The 17,248-nt window shown below is 43.1% G+C and overlaps 1 protein-coding gene across 1 annotated transcript; it reads left to right on the top strand.

Annotated features, from left to right (window-relative positions):
• Positions 1-15,197: 15,197 nt before the first annotated feature.
• Positions 15,198-16,716, top strand: LOC311110867 (cdc42 effector protein 3-like; the record flags this gene model as incomplete). Its single annotated transcript, XM_084153467.1, has 1 exon — positions 15,198-16,716. One exon carries the CDS (start codon positions 15,198-15,200, stop codon positions 16,242-16,244), a length of 1,047 nt encoding a protein of 348 aa, XP_084009593.1. The 3' UTR covers positions 16,245-16,716.
• Positions 16,717-17,248: the final 532 nt, after the last annotated feature.

Raw genomic sequence — 17,248 nt, 5'->3', positions numbered from 1 at the left:
TTTGCAAATCCAATCAGTTTTCCACATTCACTCGTCATCAGATAGATTTTTTGTTGGATGAAATGACGTGGAAACAACATTGATTCAACCAGTTTTTGCCCAGTGGGCTGTTCTTGATACATTTAAATACAAGTTTCAATATCATTTTTTATTACGTGTACATTCCAGTATTATTTGCAGTTGACACCCTGTTTACAGACCACCCTGAAAGCACTGATTGGTCTGAAAACACTGTATACAGCGTGCAGTGGAATGTATTGATCACTTGATTGACAGGTGTAGGCTACTGTAGAACGATAAATTATAAACTGTCCTGTCCTCAAGTGTGAAAGCCAACAAAGTATAGTTTTGTCTATCGTTATAGTTATCGTCCTTGGTGTGGATGGGCCCAAAGGGCATGCAAAACTTTTTTTATATATAGACTATATTCACAAATGTGAAATAAAATGGCGAAAGAGGGATAATTTTGCCCAATGAAGGTAGGACAAAATAGGCCTACATCAATGGAAAAGTTGTCCCATTCATTCTATAGTCTGTGCTTCAAACTATTTATCAGGGTCGTGAATGATCCGGAGATCAGACTGATGACATACTGTAGGATCTGAACTCATAATAGTTCACACAGCTGCTTGGAGAGCTGATCACTGTGACCATAAAGTAATGTGTTAAAGGTATTGACCTAAAGGGTTGCCCTATTGCCTGGGGCAAGTGAACTGAGCTGCCGGGCAAGTTGAGCCTGCTCTGAGTTTGCCCCAGCTGATAAAAAAACAAAACTGAAAACAGCAAAGAATTCCAGTAGGCTTAGCCTAAAACTGATCTTTCTTGTTCATCCCATTGTTTAAGTGAAAGACAGACAATTTATGGCATTTATGGTAGCCAGTCAAGTTAAGCCTGCTCTGTGGTTTCCCCATTAGGAAGTTGATATACAGTGCTATGAAAAAGTATCACATGATGAGGACTAGGTCATATCAGTCAGCTAACAGTCAGCATCTGGATAACATGTGTGAAATGCTTGATAACAAATGTGATATCAATAGAGAGGTATACATTCTGGGTGATTCAAATATTGACTGGCTTTCATCAGGCTGCCCACTCAAGAGAAAGCTTCAAACTGTAACTAGTGCCTGCAACCTGGTTCAGGTTATCAATCAACCTATCAGGGTAGTTACAAACAGTACAGGAATGAAATCATCAACATGTATTGATCATATCTTTACTAATGCTGCAGAAATTTGTTTGAAAGCAGTATCCAAAGCCATCGGATGTAGTGTTCACAATATAGTAGCCATATCTAGGAACACCAAAGTTCCAACGGCTGGGCCTAATATTGTGTACAGTGCTATGAAAAAGTATTTTCCCCCTTTCTAATTTTCTCTACTTTTGCATATTTGTGATACTGAATGTTATCAGATCTTCAACCAAAACCTAATATTAGATCAAGGGAACATAAGTGAACAAATAACACAACAATTACATATTTATAAACAAAGTTATGCAACACCCAATTCCCCTGTGTGAAAAAGTAATTGCCCCCTTACACTCAATAACTGGTTGTGCCACCTTTAGCTGCAATGACTCCAACCAAATGCTTCCTATAGTTGTTGATCAGTCTCTCATGTCGCTGTGGAGGAATTTTGGCCAACTCTTCCATGCAGAACTGCTTTAACTCAGTGACGTGTGGGTTTTCAAGCATGAACTGCTTGTTTCAAGTCCTGCCACAACATCTCAATTGGGATTAGGTCTGGACTTTGACTAGGCCATTCCAAAACTTCCAATGTGTTACTTTTTAGCAATTTTCATGTAGACTTGATTGTGTGTTTTGGATCATTGTCTTGCTGCATGACCCAGCTGCGCTTCAGCTTCAGCTCATAGACAGATGGTCTGACATTCTCCTGTAGAATTCTCTGATACAGAGCAGAATTAATGGTTCCTTCTATTAAGGCATGTCGTCCAGGTCCTGAGGCAGCAAAGCATCCCCAAACCATCACACCACCACCACCATGCTTGACCTTTGGTATGATGTTCTTACTGTGGAATGCAGAGTTTGGTTTTCGGCAGGCATTACTGGAACCATGTCGTCCAAAAAGTTATACTTTTGAATCATCTGTCCATAGAACGTTCTTCCAAGAGTCTTGATGATCATCCAGATGCTTTTTGGCAAACTTGAGTCAACTTTATGGACGAGATGGGTCCCATTATGCCTGGCGAAAACCAAACACTGCATTCCACAGTAAGAACATCATACCAAAGGTCAAGCATGGTGGTGGTGGTGTGCTCCAACGACACACTTAGCGACCGTTCTCTATGTGTGGTGTTTTGGGAAATGCATTTTACATCTTCGGCCGGTGTGCATCGTTAAAACACTCATAACCTAAGTTCCATCTCTACCGGGAAACTGTGCCTTGGTCTGTCCTAGGAGTGAGGATCTAAATGGTTGGCACGTTCTCTGCTATCTACTTTATGTTTTAATTATTATTTTGGGTAGGAGGGTCACTTGTTTTTTTTCAAGCATTCAGAGAAGGTTATGTGAACATATATCATTTCAGAGTGGTCCAATGTCCCCCTTATTATAAATAACATAGTCCCTTACTCAGTAGATGAACTCACCTAGATGTTATTTGTAATTACAAATCATGTGTAGAAGAGTTCATCATTGTAGTCTGCACTGACTGAATTTCGTCCAAACTAGCAACCCTCCTCTGTAGTGTGACTGTGTATCTTCTGGGAAAAGTTATTTTTAGTTGGTTGGTGCAGTAGCAAGCCCTACAGCTCTGTAGTTTCCACTATTTAATGGTCCCCTTAAAGAAGATGAGACAGTGGTGTGTTCTCTTCCTCCCAAGATCATGTGCTGCCAACATGTATGCCTCAGTGACATCACCCTGAGCCACAACACCATTATCAAAGGCCTGTATTCACAAGTGTTGTTTAAACAGTACCAAATGATGTCTGTTCAACTTAAGTAAAGGGTGGCTCAACAACTGTAAGCTGTCTACAACAGAATCTGTCCCTACAGTCATTTCAGTAACAGAGCATTGTAATGTTTTATTTACAGCTGGTTATTACTGGCCCAATTTATCACATGAGATATCATTGCATGCTTGAAATGGATTAGGGAGAGTGAATCTATGTCAAATGTACTTGTGCAGAGGAGTGAGAATTTTGTGCTCTGTCCTACATCGAACATGACAGGACTACTTTTAGTATAAAATTAGGACATGTGAGGACACCCATTCACTCCTTTCCGCCAACATAAACACAGGCATAAAAGTGAGAAGGATATCACCCACTCTTTATACCCTGTATCTCTTCTCCTCTCTCCTCTCGTTCTCTCTCTCTCCCTCCCCCTGACGTCACAACAGAGCAGCAGTGGTTACCAAGGTGACAGGTTTTTGGGGCAAGAATAGCAGCAGAGTGCAGAGCTTAATTTGTGAGGCACAGCTTCCCTATGTCCTTGAGGGCAACAGGTTAGAGAGTTTATAAACAGTTCTGTAAACATGGTTGTCCTTTTAACCTAGCCGCTGTGAAAAGGGACAATAAAACACACACACAAAATGAAACTGGGTATATGGGGTTTCCACCAGGAGAGCAGCTTAACAGAAGTATTTCATGTGTTGTCTGTTAGCAAATTAATAACTGTCCTCTGGATCACTGCAGTGCTGCAGTGTCCTGTACGATTTAGCCCACTCAACCTTGTAGGAAACAGAGAACATTTCAGGAAGAACATAAAGCGATACTGTACTATGCAGTATAAAGGAGTGAGCGAGAATGTGAGAGAGAGAGAGAGAGAGAGAGAGAGAGAGAGAGAGAGAGAGCGAGAGAGAGAGAGAGAGAGAGAGAGAGAGAGAGAGAGAGAGAGAGAGAGAGAGAGAGAGAGAGAGAGAGAGAGAGAGAGAGAGAGAGAGAGAGAGAGAGAGAGAGAGAGAGAGAGAGAGAGAGAGACCATGAATACAGTGTCTGCTGTATGCCCACTAGATTCACAGAGCAGATTTGATCAGATCAAGGCAGAGAGAGTAAAGAGAGGATAGAGTGGGAAACCGAGTGAGAGAGCAAAAGAGAGAGAGAGGCAGAGAACAGACAGTTTAAACAGCGCTGTTTTGGAAAGGAGGGACTTCCAGCGCAGCAGCAGAGGCAGCATACTGATCCTCCACACAGTAACCTAGCGGTTGAGCAGAACTCCAGAGCACCAACCTCCCCCCCAGCCTGACCTGTCTCCATCCCAGCAGACAGCTGTCCACTGACGGAAGAGAGAGAGAGAGAGCGACACACCAGGGAGAAGGAGAGGATCCCACACAACTCATCCCACTACAGTCTGCACTAAAAACGCCTCAAGCTGTGGCTAGGAGAGCAGATAGACAGGCACAGGTGCTGCAGACGGCAGTCAGAGAGGGTAGGAGGAGGAGACTACAGCTCCAGAGCGGAATAGCTAGCTCGAACCTAAGAGGAATGCCAAAAACAGCTGTACCGAGAGCGAGCGGCGAGAGCAGCGCTGCCCCAGGGCAGAGACAGTAGTCAGTCAGCACCAGTGAATTCGGGCACCACACCTCTTTAGCAGTCAGCACTAGGACTGCAGACCTTCAGGAGGACAGTGGACACCTTCTTACAGGAACCAGGAACTTATCCCAGGAATTACAAAAGGTGAGGGAAAGGGTGAGCATGGTTTAAGACTTGTTAGTATGTAATGTGTAGAATATCTCTGGCATCATGTACAGCGATTTTGTACATTCTGGTAAAACCTTCAATGGGACTAAGTATTCAAAGGGATAATGTTGCTGTTAACTTGTGTCTCTGTGGTTCACCACTGTTGAATGTGATAATTGGTGTTCAGTTATGGATATAAAGAGTGCAGGGGTAAGTTACGCCAGCGCTCAGTGTGTTTGTCCAACAAATGTTCTTGCACTACATGACAAGGGGTGAGCAGTTAGGGGCAACCTGACACCACTCCTTTCTTTCCTAGAGAGGACATTTTAAGCCAGGCAACACACTTCTGACATGTTCTACTGACATGTAGAGCTTTGCGTTAATCTCCAGAGTGAACCGATTTTTAAAAGCTTTTCGCAAGCTTTTTTGAGGGTTTTAGGAGTGACTTGTCAAAGACTGCACTCATCACATTGCCAGTGAGTGGTTGTGTAGTCATTCCCTTCATGTCTTTTCTGCTTTGATATGGTTTCCTTCCCGGCCTGGCCCTGGCAAGGACAACTGAGCAGAACCCATGCTAGCGGGTGGCACAGGGCAAACGCTGACAGCTGGGGTGGGGAGGTACAGAGGAGGGGAGAATCAGACAGAACAAATACACCACCCTGCCATTCTATTACACTCCCACCACAGCCACACCAGGCCCCAAGAGGAACAACTGCCTATAATTGAGGTTTCTTTATGTAACAAAACAGCTCGGACCAATTCTTTATGAGCGTCTTCTTAGGGCTACCATTACCCTCTGCTGTGGTATGCCCTAGTTCTTTTTTAATTGCGGACCAAAAGAAAGGGGACGTTCATCTATTCATCGTCATGTCAGAATTTAAGGGGTTAAAGGTTAACGTTTAAAATATAAACATGGGCTATAACCTCGTAGCCCAACATACAGTACATCAACATATGTACATCAAAATATATAACTATGTTTTTACAAAACTACATGTTCAGCGACCATGAAATCCCTAATGGTAGTATGTGACAAACATTTGCTTGAAGAAAGGGTTGTGATGGTTCCTTTTTTTGAAGAATGGTAATGGCTTAAATAGGTCAAAATGTGAGCTGAAGTGTGAGCAGCTTCAATGCTTACAGTGGCTTGCGAAAGTATTCAACCCCCTTGGCATTTTTCCTATTTTGTTGCCTTACAACCTGGAATTAAAATGGATTTTTGGGGGGGTTGTGTCATTTGATTTACACAACATGCCTACGACTTTGAAGATGCAAAATATTTTTTTCTTGTGAAACAAACAAGAAATAAGACAAAAAAACTTGAGCGTGTATAACTATTCACCCCCCCAAAGTCAATACTTTGTAGAGCCACCTTTTGCAGCAATTACAGCTGCAAGTCTCTTGGGATATGTCTCTATAAGTTTGGCACATCTAGCCACTGGGATTTTTGCCCATTCTTCAAGGCAAAACTGCTCCAGTTCCTTCAAGTTGGATGTGTTCCGCTGGTGTACAGCAATCTTTAAGTCATACCACAGATTCTCAATTGGATTGAGGTATGGGATTTGACTAGGCCATTCCAAGACATTTAAATGTTTCCCCTTAAACCACTTGAGTGTTGCTTTAGCAGTATGCTTAGGGTCATTGTCCTGCTGGAAGGTGAACCTCTTGTCCCAGTCTCAAATCTCTGGAAGACTGAAACAGGTTTCCCTCAAGAATTCCCCTGTATTTAGCGCCATCCATCATTCCTTCAATTCTGACCAGTTTCCCAGTCCCTGCCGATGAAAAACATCCCCACAGCATGATGCTGCCACCACCATGCTTCACTGTGGGGATGGTGTTCTCGGGGTGATGAGAGGAGTTGGGTTTGCACCAGACATAGCGTTTTCCTTGATGGCCAAAAAGCTCAATTTTAGTCTCATCTGACCAGAGTACCTTCTTCCATATGTTTGGGGAGTCTCCCACATGCCTTTTGGCGAACACCAAATGTGTTTGCTTATTTTCTTCTTTAACCAATAGTTTTTTTCTGGCCACTCTTCCGTAAAGCCCAGCTCTGTGGAGTGTACGGCTTAAAGTGGTCCTATGGGCATATACTCCAATCTCCGCTGTGGAGCTTTACAGCTCCTTCAGGGTTATCTTTGGTCTCTTTGTTGCCTCTCTGATTAATGCCCTCCTTGCCTGGTCTGTGAGTATTGGTGGGCGGCCCTCTCTTGGCAGGTTTGTTGTGGTGCCATATTCTTTCCATTTTTTAATAATGGATTTAATGGTGCTTCGTGGGATGTTCAAAGTTTCTGATATTTTTTTATAACCCAACCCTGATCTGTACTTCTCCACAATTTTGTCCCTGACCTGTTTGGAGAGCTCCTTGGTCTTCATGGTGCCACTTGCTTGGTGGTGCCCCTTGCTTAGTGGTGTTGCAGACTCTGGGGCCTTTCAGAACAGGTGTATATATACTGAGATCATGTCACAGATCATGTGACACTTAGATTGCACACAGGTGGACTTTATTTAACTAATTATGTGACTTCTGAAGGTAATTGGTTGCACCAGATCTTATTTAGGGGCTTCATAGCAAAGGGGGTGAATATATATGCACGCACCACCTTTCCGTTATTTATTTTTTAGATTTTTTAGAAACAAGTAATTTTTTTCATTTCACTTCACCATTTTGGACTATTTTGTGTATGTCCATTACATGAAATCCAAATACAAATCCATTTAAATTACAGGTTGTAATGCAACAAAATAGGGAAAATGCCAAGGGGGATGAATACTTTTGCAAGGTACTGTAACCGTAGGCCTTTCTAGGTCCGCCACCCATGTGATGCATTTCTGTGTACAGTGAGACCAAACTGTCATCATAGGCACTTGTTTAGAATACAGCACACTTACACAAGCTCTAATAATAAGCTGACCCAGATAGTCAAGTGACTTCATTAGCGGTCTAAACAGCTGGTTGTGAGGAGACGAGAGATGGGGTCCATAACCGGACCCCATGGCCCTCACCCAAAATCATCTGTCCATTACCCAAAACCCTCAGTGCTTCCCTAGTCTACTACAACCCTCTCTGCTTACAATTGCTAATCCCCTTAACTGGACTTTCTTTGCATTACATGGCATTCATTCCCCATCATGTCTGTAACGAACCCAAAGCCGTCCTTAGAGGCTGGAGCTGCTCCAGCTCGCCCATCATGCATATATACATACAGCTGACCCAATGACACAGAAGCTTTATTCACCACTCTCGATGATTGGACCGGTGCTCAGCAACCACTTGTGAGGAAGGCGCCAGCAGATCCCCTCCTTTCCCGGATGTGTAAATGAAAACCCCTGAACGCATTCTGCAGTGGCTTCGCGGCAGGCCCGGGGATGGCAACGAACATGTGCTGCACTCGCTGCTCCTTTTGGGCTCTGTTCCAAAAGGAGAGTGTGAATCTAGCCTTGAGTAGGAGTTAGACCAGTATGCACTTTCTCAACTTCTAACACTTCTAAACTAAGGACAATTTCACAACCAGTGAAAGTTCCAGTTTAAATATTTATATCAGATATTTTTGCTTTTAAACAGCTTGCGTCCGCTATTAGTTATCCTCTCAGAATAAAATATATATATTAGCCCTTCCTCTTTGGAAGACAAAAGTAACTTTGTTTTTACATGTTTGTTTTTACAGGTTTTTTGTTACATACACACGTTTTACATACATGGTACTTTTTTTGCACAGTTACAGAACATAACAAATACATTGTTTTTTATATATACACATATTTTGGATAGTTAGTACTTAGACATCTACAGTGCATTCGGAAAGTATTCAGACCCCTTGACTTTTTCCACATTTTGTTATGTTACAGCCTTATTCTAAAATGGATTTTTTTTTTAAATAATCCTCAGCAATCTACACACAATACCCCATAATGACTAAGCCTAAACAGAAATACCTTATTTACATAAGTATTCAGACCCTTTGCTGTGAGAATTGAAATTGAGCTCAGGTGCATCCTGTTTCCATTGATCATCCTTGAGATGTTTCTACAACTTGATAGGAGTCCACCTGTGGTCAATTCAATTGATTGGACATATTTGGAAAGGCACACACCTATCTATATAAGGTCCCACAGTTGCCAGTGCATGTCAGAGCAAAAACCAAGCCATGAGGTAGAAGGAATTGTCCGTAGAGCTCCGAGACAGGATTGTGTCGAGACACAATTCTGGGGAAGGGTACCAAAACATTTCTGCAGCATTGAAGGTCCCCAAGAACACAGTGGCCTCCATAATTCTAAATGGAAGAAGTTTGGAACCACCAAGACTCTTCCTAGAGCTTCCAAACTGAGCAATTGGGGGAGAAGGGCCTTGGTCAGGGAGGTGACCAACAACCCGATGGTCACTCTGACAGAGCTCTAGAGTTCCACTGTGGAGATGGGAAAACCTTCCAGAAGGACAACCATGTCTGCAGCACTCCACCAATCAGGCCTTTATGGTAGAGTGGCCAGACGGAAGCCACTCCTCAGTAAAAGGCACATGACAGCCCGCTTGGAGTTTACCAAAAGGCACCTATAGACACTCAGACCATGAGAAACAAGATTATCTGGTCTGATGAATACCAACATTGAACTCTTTGGCCTAAATGCCAAGCGTCACGTCTGGAGGAAACATGGCACCATCCCTACGGTGAAGCATGGTGGTGGCAGAATCATGCTGTGGGGATATTTTTCAGTGGCAGGGAGACTAGTCAGGATCGAGGCAAAGATGAGCAGGGTACGTAGAGATCGTTGAGGATAACCTGCTCCAGAGCGTTCAGGACCTCAGACTGGTGCGAAGGTTCACTTTCCAACAGGACAATGGCCCGAAGCACGCAAGACGCAGGAGTGGTTTCGGGACAAGTCTCTGAATGTCCTTGCGTGGCCCAGCCAGAGCCAAACTTGAACCTGATCGAACATCTCTGGAGAGACCTGGAAATAGCTTTGCAGCAATGCTCCCCATCCAACCTGACAGAGCTTGAGAGGATCTGCAGAGAAGAATGGGAGAAACTCCCCAAATACAGGTGTGCCAAGCTTGTAGCATCATACTCAATAAGACTTGAGGCTGTAATCGCTGCCAAAGGTGATTCAACAAAGTACTGAGTAAAGGGTCTACAGTGGGGGAAAAAAGTATTTAGTCAGCCACCAATTGTGCAAGTTCTCCCACTTAAAAAGATGAGGGAGGCCTGTAATTTTCATTATAGGTACACGTCAACTATGACAGACAAAATGAGAAAAAAAATCATGAAAATCACATTGTAGGATTTTTAATGAATTTATTTGCAAATCATGGTGGAAAATAAGTATTTGGTCAATAACAAAAGTTTCTCAATACTTTGTTATATACCCTTTGTTGGCAATGACACAGGTCAAACGTTTTCTGTAAGTCTTCACAAGGTTTTCACACACTGTTGCTGGTATTTTGGCCCATTCCTCCATGTAGATCTCCTCTAGAGCAGTGATGTTTTGGGGCTGTCGCTGGGCAACACAGACTTTCAACTCCCTCCAAAGATTTTCTATGGGGTTGAGATCTGGAGCCTGGCTAGGCCACTCCGGGACCTTGAAATGCTTCTTACGAAGCCACTCCTTCGTTGCCCGGGCGGTGTGTTTGGGATCATTGTCATGCTGAAAGACCCAGCCACGTTTCATCTTCAATGCCCTTGCTGATGGAAGGAGGTTTTCACTCAAAATCTCACGATACATGGCCCCATTCATTCTTTCCTTTACACGGATCAGTCGTCCTGGTCCCTTTGCAGAAAAACAGCCCCAAAGCATGATGTTTCCACCCCCATGCTTCACAGTAGGTATGGTGTTCTTTGGATGCAACTCAGCATTCTTTGTCCTCCAAACACGACGAGTTGAGTTTTTACCAAAAAGTTATATTTTGGTTTCATCTGACCATATGACATTCTCCCAATCCTCTTCTGGATCATCCAAATGCACTCTAGCAAACTTCAGACGGGCCTGGACATGTACTGGCTTAAGCAGGGATACACGTCTGGCACTGCAGGATTTTAGTCCCTGGCGGCGTAGGTGTTACTGATGGTAGGCTTTGTTACTTTGGTCCCAGCTCTCTGCAGGTCATTCACTACGTCCCCCCGTGTGGTTCTGGGATTTTTGCTCACTGTTCTTGTGATCATTTTGACCCCACGGGGTGAGATCTTGCGTGGAGCCCCAGATCGAGGGAGATTATCAGTGGTCTTGTATGTCTTCCATTTCCTAATAATTGCTCCCACAGTTGATTTCTTCAAACCAAGCTGCTTACCTATTGCAGATTCAGTCTTCCCAGCCTGGTGCAGGTCTACAATTTTGTTTCTGGTGTCCTTTGACAGCTCTTTGGTCTTGGCCATAGTGGAGTTTGGAGTGTGACTGTTTGAGGTTGTGGACAGGTGTCTTTTATACTGATAACAAGTTTAAACAGGTGCCATTAATACAGGTAACAAGTGGAGGACAGAGGAGCCTCTTAAAGAAGAAGTTACAGGTCTGTGAGAGCCAGAAATCTTGCTTGTTTGTAGGTGACCAAATACTTATTTTCCACCATAATTTGCAAATAAATTCATTAAAGATCCTACAATGTGATTTTCTGGATTTTTTTCCCTCAATTAGTCTGTCATAGTTGACGTGTACCTATGATGAAAATTACAGGCCTCTCTCATCTTTTTAAGTGGGAGAACTTGCACAATTGGTGGCTGACTAAATACTTTTTTTCCCCACTGTAAATACTTATGGAAATGTGATATTTCCAGTTTTTTATGTTTTTTTATTATCAAACATGTCTACAAACCTGTTTTTGCTTCATCATTATGGGGTATTGTGTGTAGATTGATGAGGGGGAAAAAAACAATTTAATCAATTTTAGATTAAGGCTGTAACCTAACACAATGTGGAAAAAGTAAAGTGGTCTGAATACTTTCCGAAGGCACTGCATATAGTGTTTTCAGTAATAACTGTTTCCTATCATGAGCTTTTTAAACCCTCTGATACTCTTAGCAAGATCTGCAGAGCTGAAATTGTTGCATGCTCCATATATATAACATTCTGTTGGTGGCAAGAATTTTGTATAATAATTACAATTGAGAAACTCATAGTGTTGAATCAAGCGTTGTTTTGTATATCAGCTCATACACCATGTGTCATATTTATATCAGATATGTTTGCTTTTATACAGCTTGCATCTGCTATTAGCTATCCTCTCAGAAAAACAGAGTTAGCTGACTGAACTGAATACCACTTCCTTTTTAATTTACTAGTGGCCTCTGACATTCCAATCATGCCTGTCAAATGCAGCCAAACTCCACTCCACCACGAGGATGATCAGTTTGAAGGTCATCGGCTTTCCCTACACCAGCTGACATTTCATGGGCCACGGCTGATTACCTTGATTTAGATGCATAACGGATGTCTCTCGATGCTATCGAATGTCTCTCTATCTATACTATCAATAGTATAAATCTGTAGAAATCCTCCGCCAAGCCAAATTTCCCATTGCTGGACTAGAGGGAATTTGGTTAGGATGAGGAATTCTATATAGGGACTATACTGCTGATTACAAAAAAACATGGTCATCCATCATAATACTATGGATTTCCCGTGACACTTGAAAATAGCGGATCTGTATTCCATCCGCATAGGCCCAGCAGGTGGTCTGGCTTTGATGCAAGGGAAGTCCAATAATCAATAAGTATGTCAGAATGTAGCTTCCTAAGCCAGTGACCTACTGTAGTGTGGGACTGTAATATAGGGCAGATAACGCGGCTGCAGTTGCAATCACAGCACAGAGTACATTGGAATGAACCAATGAGAGGAAGGGTTTAGGATTTGGAGGTTTGCTTTTCTTTGACTTCCTATCGGAACCCAACTCCCAGCTGCAGTGTGCCTCAGCTGTCAAGGTCAACTGAGATAGCGCAGTATGGAGAGAGAAAAGGAGAAGGGAAGGGAGGGAAAGGTAGTCAGATGCTATGCGAGGTATGGGATCTTTGTTTTTCTTTTCTGTCCCTTTAAAAAACACTGCAGGACTCTTTTAACAGTCTTTTATGAATCTTTCTCTCTTTCTCACTCTCTCCCTGTCAGACGCACAGCAAACAACACATGGGAAAGCGTATCTCTCCTGAGCCTAGTCAAGCACCTCAGACAAACACTTACACTCACTCCAACACTCACATGCACACAGCCCTCAAGAGAGCAGTACTGCCATTCAGACCCACTCACACATATTCTGCATCCTTCCACCCTGCCTGTCATGCATATATATAGAGCCACAGTGCTTGTTAAGTGACACGTTTATTTGTGTTGTAATGCCCACCGCCCCCTCCAAGTGAGAACATTCTCTGAACCATTTCATATATCCTACCATATGTTCCGTTTTTGTCACTTTGGTTTTGTATTGTTTGAGTAAGTAAGTCTTCCTATAAAGGAAGACTTACTGTTGAAATGAACACTATGTATGACCATTGCTGTATTTAGAGGTGTTATGGGAAATGCAAATGCCAATATTGCTTCACTCAATGGGAAGTAAAATGATTTTTAGTACAGGAAACATTGATGTTATCACTTAGATGGGCAATGGTGATATTATCATTCATTTAGTCTAGGCACCAAATCTCCGTGGTTGAAAGAGACTATTGTGTCTGTCGTCTTCAAAGTTATACAGGTATGCGGTCTGCAGTCCAGATAAACACCATGCCAAGTGTCCATGGCTGTCCCCACTAAACATGTACCATGGATAAATGTAGCTAGCTTACCTGGAGAGCCTCTGATAAGGAGTGTGCCTGTCGGCTGCAGTGTGTCCCGTTGGGGTCTGCTGCATGCAGCTAGAATGTGGATATTTTCTCAGTCAAACTTTTTTGGGGTGGATTTGGCCGCCCAGGCACTTTTGTGCCGTGTTGCACTCTGTCGGCGAGGGTCACTGCTGACAGACCTCTCACAAGTAAATATGTCTTTAAACGGGCAAGCACTCTCTCCATCTTTCTACTCTCTCCTCTCTATTGATCCCACTTCTCCCTACCCCTTCATCTTAGCTTGTTCCCCTCATCCTCCTCAGTGTATTTTTCTCTTTCTCTGTGGCTGCTAGATTCTGTCAGGCACCACTTCAAGTTTTCTTCTCTCTCAATTCATCCTCAACAAGCGTTACTGCAAGTACAGCTAAATCATATGCGTACATTGCAACACAATGGCCTCGAATAGATAAATTCATAAAACTGTTATAAGCAAACATTTGGAAAACAATCTACATTTGGAAATATTTGGAAAACTGATTGGATTCGCAAAAAGTCATCAACGTAAAGAAATTTGGGGGATTTGTCTTTTTTTCACCCAACTTTTTACCTAAATCCAATGACATGGTAATTTTTTGTTTGTTGATTTCATGTTGAATTCACGTTAGTTGACAACTCAATCAAATGTAAATCAAAACTAGAGGTTGAACTGATGACTGTGCCCAGTGGGATGACTGGTATTTCAGTCAATATTACGATTGAAACAGAACGTTCAGCGTATCAAAGTAAAAACAAATAAGCATCTGCCTCCCCCTCTTTTAAAATCCTCCAATAATCCCCTCTATCTCTCCTCCAACCGTTCGCTCTCCAAACTCCTCCCTTCTCTCTCCTAACTCCTCCCTTCTCTCTCCTAACTCCTCCCTTCTCTCTCCTAACTCCTCCCTTCTCTCTTTCTCTGCATCGCTTCAAACCCACCTCTTTCCCTCTTGGTGCGTGTCTGGGCAGTAGCCCTCTCCTCCATCGCCTGCCTTGCTCTGATCCTACTAAAGCCCTCTCGCCTCTCTTCGCCCAATCTGCTGTCCAGCTGTTCCATATTAGCACAAGTAGAAGGGTAGAAGGAGACAGCCTTAGGGGGCCTCGTAAGTATCTGAGCAGAGGGGCCTGAGCCTGGGCTTTAGTTCACCAGGCCTTGCCCTCGAATCTCATCTGGCCTTTACGCTCTACAAATTCAGGAGGATGAGGGGAACTGGGGATGAGGACATTCCGTGCTTGTCCACGATTTATTTTGGGGTGTTAGTAACTTTATATTGTTATTTGAATGGGGATTGACATGAAGTGTAGATCATCAGTGACAGACCAGTTGGGATTCTAGGGAAGAAGTTGGAGAAATGTCTATAAATGTGTCAACAATGCATTCAAATTTTATAGGAATGTAAATTGTAACATTGGCATAAGCATCTTGGCACAACATACCCCAGATTTGACTAATAGACTGATAAAATGTTTAAAGGAAAAACTGGATCAAATATCTGATCTCCTTTTGTTCTCTTTCTTTCCTCAGAAAGTGGCTGGTTGACCACTCTGCAACCTCATAGACAACACTGGTGAGAAACTTGGACTCCTGATCAACTTGGATTTCCTGATTAATAACACAAATATCGAAGCTATCTTCGGAGCAGCACAAGACAACACAGCCATTTCATTGAGAATGTAATTTCCTCATCTTCCCAGGGAGACCTTGTGTTCAGTGTGAAGTTCTTCAACAATCCTAAAGTTCTAGGAGTGTCCTCTTTTTTGTCCTTCATCTCTGAGCTATTTTCGACAGTGACCACCATGCCTGCCAAAGCACCCATCTACCTGAAGTCCACAAATAGCAAGAAAGGCAAGAAGTGTCGTCTGAGAGACATCCTGTCCCCAGACATGATCAGCCCACCGCTGGGGGACTTCCGCCACACCATCCACATCGGAAAGGGAGGTGAGAGGGACGCCTTCGGGGACATGTCCTTCCTCCAGGGAAAGTTTGAGCTCCTGCCTGGGAAAGGTGAGGTGTTCCGTCCGCAATACAGCGTCCACAACGAGTTCCTGCGGGCCAACAGCGCATCTGACGCCCAGTTCTCCGAGACACCCTCTCCCGTTCTAAAGAATGCCATCTCGCTCCCTACAATTGGAGGCTGCCAGGCCCTCACCCTACCCCTCCTCTCCACCGCTGTGTTCTCTATGCCCGCTACGGACCCCCTGGGTTGCATGGTAGGGCGGGTCCCTACCCCTCCCCTGGGGGGCCCAGATGGGGCTGACATCCTGGAGATGGAAACCCTGTTGCGTTCCATCGAGGTCATCAGCAGCGGCCCAACCACACATTCGACAGAAGTCACAACCAAACCAGACGTCCTGCTGGATCTGATAGAGAAACCAGAGAAGCCAAAGACGAAGAAAGTCTCCAAAAGTAATCATAAAAAGCACAATGGTGAAAACGGGTATGAAAAGCCTTCACCTACATATTACATCAATGGCAACAGCAATGGCATCTGCAATGGCAATGGGGGCTTCAATGGGAACAGCAATGGCATCTTCAATAGTAACGAAGGCTTCAACGGCAATGGCAACTGCAATGGCTTTAGAAGCGTTAACAATGACATTACCCTCTGCTTCGAAAAAGAGCTCTCTGACTGCAATGGAGACTGGGTGGACAGGGACAGCGGGGTGGACGAGGGGCGCATTTGCGACTTTGACTTTGAGTTCTCCAAGGACGAGAATGTGTCACATTATTCAATCTCCCACCTCACTGGGTCACTTCTGTCACTTGAACTCGATTTGGGCCCCTCCATTCTTGATGATGTACTCAACATCATGGGTGACCCCAAGGCAAAGAGCAGACCTTGAGCAATGCCAAAGCTGAAGAGGTGAAAGGGAAATATAGAACTTGAGAGAAGTATGAGAAATGTCTCAAAAACCTGTCAAGATACAGGCCATGGCATGTGGAGAGCTGCTTATGTCCTTATTTTCAAAATAAGTTTCTAATTTAGCTTAGTTGAAGTCTCAATGCTTTTTATTGTTTGTGCGTTGCACTACCAGTAATGAGAGATGCATGTGCTATTGAATAACTACTAAACCACAGCCATTGTGCCTTTTATTTTGCAATTAAATTAAGACTAAAGGGTAGCTTAGTGTTCTTAATCTGGCTTTTGCTATAGATTTTTTTTAAAGGTTGCTTTGATACACAATCTAAAGCTCTGTTTCTCTGTAAAGATAATGCATATTGTGTGACTTTTAACATGTTTATCAAAGCACTGTTTTGTTTGTCACATTACCATTTTACTTGTGTTTTTATTATATGGCATTAATAAATAAAATGTGTCCTATTTCCCTCTACTTTTTTCAAAAGAGTGAAATAATATCTGTATCATTGATGGTATGATACAGTGCCTTCGGAAAGTATTCAGACCCCTTGACTTTTTCCACATTTTGTTACATTAAAGCCTTATTCTAAAATGGATTAAATAAATACAAATCCTCAGCAATCTATACACAATACCCCATAATGACATTTTTTCAGATTTATTAAAAATAAAAAACAGAAATACCTTATTTACATAAGTATTCAGAACCTTTGCTATGCGAGCTCAGGTGCATCATGTTTCAATTGATCATCCTTGAGATGTTTCTACAACTTGATTGGAGTCCACCTGTGGTAAATTCAATTGATTGGACATGATTTGGAAAGGCACACATCTGTCTATATATAAGGTCCCACAGATCAAGCCATGAGGTTGAAGGAATTGTCCGTAAAGCTCAGAGACAGGATTGTGTCGAGGCACAGATCTGGGGAAGGGTACCAAAAAATGCCAGAGCCCGGACTTGAACCCGATCGAACATCTCTGAAGAGA

The sequence above is a fragment of the Coregonus lavaretus genome (genome assembly GCF_964263955.1).
Source record: "Coregonus lavaretus genome assembly, chromosome: 36".
In the NCBI taxonomy this organism is placed as follows: Eukaryota; Metazoa; Chordata; class Actinopteri; order Salmoniformes; family Salmonidae; genus Coregonus; species Coregonus lavaretus.
Note: the sequence above shows the minus strand (reverse complement) of the source record. Positions and strands in the feature narration are given on the sequence as shown.